Source organism: Babylonia areolata, chromosome 12, assembly GCF_041734735.1.
Source record: "Babylonia areolata isolate BAREFJ2019XMU chromosome 12, ASM4173473v1, whole genome shotgun sequence".
NCBI lineage: Eukaryota > Metazoa > Mollusca > Gastropoda > Neogastropoda > Buccinidae > Babylonia > Babylonia areolata.
This window is the reverse complement of record NC_134887.1, coordinates 4,591,848-4,599,275: the sequence shown is the minus strand read 5'-3', so window position 1 is coordinate 4,599,275 and position 7,428 is coordinate 4,591,848. Positions and strand designations below refer to the sequence as shown.

Genomic DNA, 7,428 nt, shown 5'->3' with positions numbered 1-7,428 from the left:
AGAACAGACAGACACATTGCAGTGCTGTGTTGATAGTTCCCTTGACTGGTGGAACAGACAGACACATTGCAGTGCTGTGTTGATAGTTCCCTTGACTGGTGGAACAGACACATTGCAGTGCTGTGTTGATAGTTCCCTTGACTGGTAGAACAGACAGACACATTGCAGTGCTGTGTTGATAGTTCCCTTGACTGGTGGAACAGACACATTGCAGTGCTGTGTTGATAGTTCCCTTGACTGGTGGAACAGACACATTGCAGTGCTGTGTTGATAGTTCCCTTGACTGGTAGAACAGACAGACACATTGCAGTGCTGTGTTGATAGTTCCCTTGACTGTTGAAACAGACACATTGCAGTGCTGTGTTTATGGTTCCCTTGACTGGTGGAACAGACAGACACATTGCAGTGCTGTGTTGATAGTTCCCTTGACTGGTAGAACAGACAGACACATTGCAGTGCTGTGTTGATAGTTCCCTTGACTGGTGGAACAGACACATTGCAGTGCTGTGTTGATAGTTCCCTTGACTGGTAGAACAGACAGACACATTGCATGGCTGTGTTGATAGCTCCCTTGACTGGTGGAAAAGACAGACACATAGCAATGCTGTGTTGATAGTTCCCTTGACTGGTGGAACAGACACATTGCAGTGCTGTGTTGATAGCTCCCTTGACTGGTGGAACAGACACATTGCAGTGCTGTGTTGATAGTTCCCTTGACTGGTGGAACAGACAGACACATTGCAGTGCTGTGTTGATAGTTCCCTTGACTGGTGGAACAGACAGACACATTGCAGTGCTGTGTTGATAGTTCCCTTGACTGGTGGAACAGACAGACACATTGCAGTGCTGTGTTGATAGTTCCCTTGACTGGTAGAACAGACAGACACATTGCAGTGCTGTGTTGATAGTTCCCTTGACTGGTAGAACAGACAGACACATTGCAGTGCTGTGTTGATAGCTCCCTTGACTGGTGGAACAGACACATTGCAGTGCTGTGTTGATAGTTCCCTTGACTGGTAGAACAGACAGACACATTGCAGTGCTGTGTTGATAGTTCCCTTGACTGGTAGAACAGACACATTGCAGTGCTGTGTTGATAGTTCCCTTGACTGGTAGAACAGACAGACACATTGCAGTGCTGTGTTGATAGTTCCCTTGACTGTTGGAACAGACAGACACATTGCAGTGCTGTGTTGATAGTTCCCTTGACTGGTGGAACAGACAGACACATTGCAGTGCTGTGTTGATAGTTCCCTTGACTGGTGGAACAGACAGACACATTGCAGTGCTGTGTTGATAGTTCCCTTGACTGGTGGAACAGACAGACACATTGCAGTGCTGTGTTGATAGTTCCCTTGACTGTTGGAACAGACACATTGCAGTGCTGTGTTGATAGTTCCCTTGACTGTTGGAACAGACAGACACATTGCAGTGCTGTGTTGATAGTTCCCTTGACTGGTGGAACAGACACATTACAGTGCTGTGTTGATAGTTCCCTTGACTGGTGGAACAGACAGACACATTGCAGTGCTGTGTTGATAGTTCCCTTGACTGGTGGAACAGACAGACACATTGCAGTGCTGTGTTGATAGTTCCCTTGACTGGTAGAACAGACAGACACATTGCAGTGTTGTGTTGATAGTTCCCTTGACTGTTGGAACAGACAGACACATTGCAGTGTTGTGTTGATAGTTCCCTTGACTGGTGGAACAGACACATTGCAGTGCTGTGTTGATAGTTCCCTTGACTGGTAGAACAGACAGACACATTGCAGTGCTGTGTTGATAGTTCCCTTGACTGGTGGAACAGACAGACACATTGCGGTGCTGTGTTGATAGTTCTCTTGACTGTTGGAACAGACAGACACATTGCAGTGCTGTGTTGATAGTTCCCTTGACTGGTGGAACAGACAGACACATTGCAGTGCTGTGTTGATAGTTCCCTTGACTGGTGGAACAGACAGACACATTGCAGTGCTGTGTTGATAGTTCCCTTGACTGGTGGAACAGACAGACACATTACAGTGCTGTGTTGATAGTTCCCTTGACTGGTGGAACAGACAGACACATTGCAGTGCTGTGTTGATAGTTCCCTTGACTGGTGAAACAGACACATTGCAGTGCTGTGTTGATAGTTCCCTTGACTGGTGGAACAGACAGACACATTGCAGTGCTGTGTTGATAGTTCCCTTGACTGGTGGAACAGACAGACACATTGCAGTGCTGTGTTGATAGTTCCCTTGACTGGTAGAACAGACACATTACAGTGCTGTGTTGATAGCTCCCTTGACTGGTGGAACAGACACATTACAGTGCTGTGTTGATAGTTCCCTTGACTGGTGAAACAGACACATTGCAGTGCTGTGTTGATAGTTCCCTTGACTGGTGGAACAGACACATTACAGTGCTGTGTTGATAGTTCCCTTGACTGGTGGAACAGACACATTACAGTGCTGTGTTGATAGTTCCCTTGACTGATAGAACAGACACATTGCAGTGCTGTGTTGATAGTTTCTTTGACTGGTGGAACAGACACATTGCAGTGATGTGTTGATAGTTCTCTTGACTGGTGGAACAGACACATTGCAGTGATGTGTTGATAGTTCTCTTGACTGGTGGAACAGACACATTGCAGTGATGTGTTGATAGTTCCCTTGACTGGTGGAACAGACAGACACATTGCAGTGATGTGTTGATAGTTCCCTTGACTGGTGGAACAGACAGACACATTGCAGTGCTGTGTTGATAGTTCCCTTGACTGGTGGAACAGACAGACATATTGCAGTGCTGTGTTGATAGTTCCCTTGACTGGTGGAACAGACAGACACATTGCAGTGCTGTGTTGATAGTTCCCTTGACTGGTAGAACAGACAGACACATTGCAGTGCTGTGTTGATAGTTCCCTTGACTGGTGGAACAGACACATTGCAGTGCTGTGTTGATAGTTCCCTTGACTGGTGGAACAGACACATTGCAGTGCTGTGTTGATAGTTCCCTTGACTAGTGGAACAGACACATTGCAGTGCTGTGTTAATAGTTCTCTTGACTAGTGGAACAGACACATTGCAGTGCTGTGTTGATAGTTCCCTTGACTGGTGGAACAGACACATTGCAGTGCTGTGTTGATAGTTCCCTTGACTGGTAGAACAGACAGACACATTGCATGGCTGTGTTGATAGCTCCCTTGACTGGTGGAAAAGACAGACACATAGCAATGCTGTGTTGATAGTTCCCTTGACTGGTGGAACAGACACATTGCAGTGCTGTGTTGATAGCTCCCTTGACTGGTGGAACAGACACATTGCAGTGCTGTGTTGATAGTTCCCTTGACTGGTAGAACAGACAGACACATTGCAGTGCTGTGTTGATAGTTCCCTTGACTGGTGGAACAGACACATTGCAGTGATGTGTTGATAGTTCTCTTGACTGGTGGAACAGACACATTGCAGTGATGTGTTGATAGTTCTCTTGACTGGTGGAACAGACACATTGCAGTGATGTGTTGATAGTTCCCTTGACTGGTGGAACAGACACATTGCAGTGATGTGTTGATAGTTCTCTTGACTGGTGGAACAGACACATTGCAGTGATGTGTTGATAGTTCTCTTGACTGGTGGAACAGACACATTGCAGTGATGTGTTGATAGTTCCCTTGACTGGTGGAACAGACAGACACATTGCAGTGCTGTGTTGATAGTTCCCTTGACTGGTGGAACAGACAGACACATTGCATTGCTGTGTTGATAGTTCCCTTGACTGTTGGAACAGACAGACACATTGCATTGCTGTGTTGATAGTTCCCTTGACTGGTGGAACAGACAGACACATTGCATTGCTGTGTTGATAGTTCCCTTGACTGGTGGAACAGACAGACACATTGCAGTGCTGTGTTGATAGTTCCCTTGACTGGTGGAACAGACAGACACATTGCATTGCTGTGTTGATAGTTTCTTTGACTGGTGGAACAGACAGACACATTGCAGTGCTGTGTTGATAGTTCCCTTGACTGTTGGAACAGACAGACACATTGCATTGCTGTGTTGATAGTTTCTTTGACTGGTGGAACAGACAGACACATTGCAGTGCTGTGTTGATAGTTCCCTTGACTGGTGGAACAGACACATTGCAGTGATGTGTTGATAGTTCTCTTGACTGGTGGAACAGACACATTGCAGTGCTGTGTTGATAGTTCTCTTGACTGGTGGAACAGACACATTGCAGTGATGTGTTGATAGTTCCCTTGACTGGTGGAACAGACAGACACATTGCAGTGCTGTGTTGATAGTTCTCTTGACTGGTGGAACAGACACATTGCAGTGATGTGTTGATAGTTCCCTTGACTGGTGGAACAGACAGACACATTGCAGTGCTGTGTTGATAGCTCCCTTGACTGGTGGAACAGACAGACACATTGCAGTGCTGTGTTGATAGCTCCCTTGACTGGTAGAACAGACAGACACATTGCAGTGCTGTGTTGATAGTTCCCTTGACTGTTGGAACAGACAGACACATGGCAGTGCTGTGTTGATAGTTCCCTTGACTGGTAGAACAGACAGACACATTGCAGTGCTGTGTTGATAGTTCCCTTGACTGGTAGAACAGACAGACACATTGCAGTGCTGTGTTGATAGTTCCCTTGACTGGTGGAACAGACACATTGCAGTGATGTGTTGATAGTTCCCTTGACTGGTGGAACAGACACATTGCAGTGCTGTGTTGATAGTTCCCTTGACTGGTGGAACAGACACATTGCAGTGCTGTGTTGATAGTTCCCTTGACTGGTGGAACAGACAGACACATGGCAGTGCTGTGTTGATAGTTCTCTTGACTGGTGGAACAGACAGACACATTGCAGTGCTGTGTTGATAGTTCCCTTGACTGGTGGAACAGACAGACACATTGCAGTGATGTGTTGATAGTTCCCTTGACTGGTGGAACAGACAGACACATGGCAGTGATGTGTTGATAGTTCCCTTGACTGGTGGAACAGACAGACACATTGCAGTGCTGTTTTGATAGTTCCCTTGACTGGTGGAACAGACACATTGCAGTGCTGTGTTGATAGTTCCCTTGACTGGTGGAACAGACAGACACATTGCAGTGCTGTGTTGATAGTTCCCTTGACTGGTGGAACAGACACATTGCAGTGCTGTTTTGATAGTTCCCTTGACTGGTAGAACAGACAGACACATTGCAGTGATGTTTTGATAGTTCCCTTGACTGGTGGAACAGACAGACACATTGCAGTGCTGTGTTGATAGTTCCCTTGACTGGTGGAACAGACAGACACATTGCAGTGCTGTGTTGATAGTTCCCTTGACTGGTGGAACAGACAGACACATTGCAGTGCTGTGTTGATAGTTCCCTTGACTGGTGGAACAGACAGACACATTGCAGTGATGTGTTGATAGCTCCCTTGACTGGTGGAACAGATGTGGTGCTGACCTTTCCCTTGACACACATGATACTGTACATATATATATATATATATGATGATCACACAGTCTTGGGGTCTTGGACTCCACTCCTTGTAAAATAAACTGAATACTACAAGCGGTAAAGTATAAAAATAAAAACAACAGTAGTCCTTGCATGTCTTTAAAACTTGAAATTTAAATACAGCACATTTTCAGGCTGGGGCTCCTATCTATATCATTTTCAAAAATCGATAATGACAGTTACCTCAACAGAAATAACGGGATTTGACATGAGGTTGTTTACAGTTCACTGGCCCATAAAGAAAATGTATTCCTATCATTTACACCACACCAAATTAGCATGTGAGTACAAAATAAAACAACAAAAATACACTTACACAAACACACACACACACACACACACACACACACAGAGAGAGAGAGAGAGAGACAGAGAGAGAGAGAGAACCCAGCAAGCACAGGAAACGAGTTTCGTGCACCTGAGCGGACTGACCCTAACTGATGCTGTTTTATTCTTTCTACGTCCACACTGATCCGTGCAACACCCCTTCCAGACGGCCACAGACCTGCTGAAGATCGTGGACACAGTGGCGGCACTGAACCAGTCCGTGTTGCACGAGTCCAACTCTGTGGGCAACACCACCAACAGGCTGATCGTGGCCGTGGAACAAGTGGCGGACAGAGTCGCCTTGCCGGAAGGAACGGTTCGCCTGCAGACCAACAGCACCGTGCTGCAAGTCTGGAACCTGACCGCCGCCGCCCCGCCCTCTTTCTTGGGGCTTCTGCTGAAATCGGACGGGGAACTCGTGAACGTCACCTCCGTCAGCAACCAATCAGTGGATACGGATACGGCCATATTGCTGCCTGGGGAGGTCGGTCACAACATTGTGGAAGGTAAACATATGGCAGAGGGAAATAATGTCTCCCAGTTCTTTTGAAAAGGACAGAAAGGGTTGTTAAGATGTGGAGAAGTGTGACGTTTCTGTGTGGGGGCATCCCTTATCTCTCATCTGTCAGTCTCTGTGTGTATTTGTGACTACATGTATTGTAGGGCTGAGTGAAAGGGTGAATATCAACGTCTAGCAAACACCTGTATCAGGTCGAATGTTGCTAGGACATGTGGAATATAAAAAGACAGATAGAGAATAGCCCTGCATGATACGGGAGTAAACAAAGTGCATGGAAACGAGAACAGTAGTACATTACATGTGTGCTTGAGTTAGTTAACACACAGCAATCTGACCTCTCAAACAGCCTACATACTTTCATTTCACTTGCTGCTTTGTGGATGCCAAAGCATATGGTGCACACATCAGTTATGGTTATAGCTTTTCTTCATTGCAGCATAGTTAATCGTTTTATATAGAGACACGAGACACTGACTACTGTGAAGCCAATCTAAGGCGTTTGAACTTCCAGGCCAGGATGGCAAATATGTTGCTGGACCCCGAAGAGAGATAACGCTCCCTCCAATCTCTCTCTCTCTGTCTCTCTATGTCTCTCTTTCTCTCTGTATCTCTCTCTGTCTCTGTCTGTCTGTCTGTCTCACGCACGCACACACACACACACACACACACACACACACTCTCTCTCTCTCTCTCTCTCTCTCTCTCTCTCTCTCACACACACACACATGGCTGTCTCAGTCCCATCTTTGAAGTCCTTCACCATTTCAGCCAAACCTGGCCGTGACGTCAGACTGTCAGCCAGCGTGATCACACAGACCAGTCTGTTCCGAACGGTCGAGCAAGCAGACACAGCAGACACAGACACGTCCCAGGTCCAGACCACAGAGGACAGGCCGACAGCCAGGGCCAGACTCAACAGCAAAGTGATCTCTCTGAGGATCACAGTGGATGGTGAACCTGTGACGGACCTGACCCATTTTGGCCAGGGTAATGTCACCACTGTCTTTCAGCCACTGCAGGTATGGTGTGTGTGTGTGTGTGTGTGTGTGTGTGTGTGTGTGTGTGTGTGTGTGTGTGTGTGTG

General features: G+C 46.7%; 1 protein-coding gene across 1 annotated transcript in view; it reads left to right on the top strand.

The window, feature by feature from the left end:
• LOC143288246 (putative adhesion G protein-coupled receptor E4P) overlaps positions 1 to 7,428 on the top strand; it is a 29,904-nt gene that overhangs the window by 4,910 nt on the left and 17,566 nt on the right. Inside the window, exons 2-3 of the mRNA XM_076596594.1 lie at positions 5,992 to 6,331; positions 7,114 to 7,364. Coding sequence (XP_076452709.1) covers positions 5,992 to 6,331; positions 7,114 to 7,364 — 591 coding nt within the window. The remainder of the gene's footprint in view (positions 1 to 5,991; positions 6,332 to 7,113; positions 7,365 to 7,428) is intronic.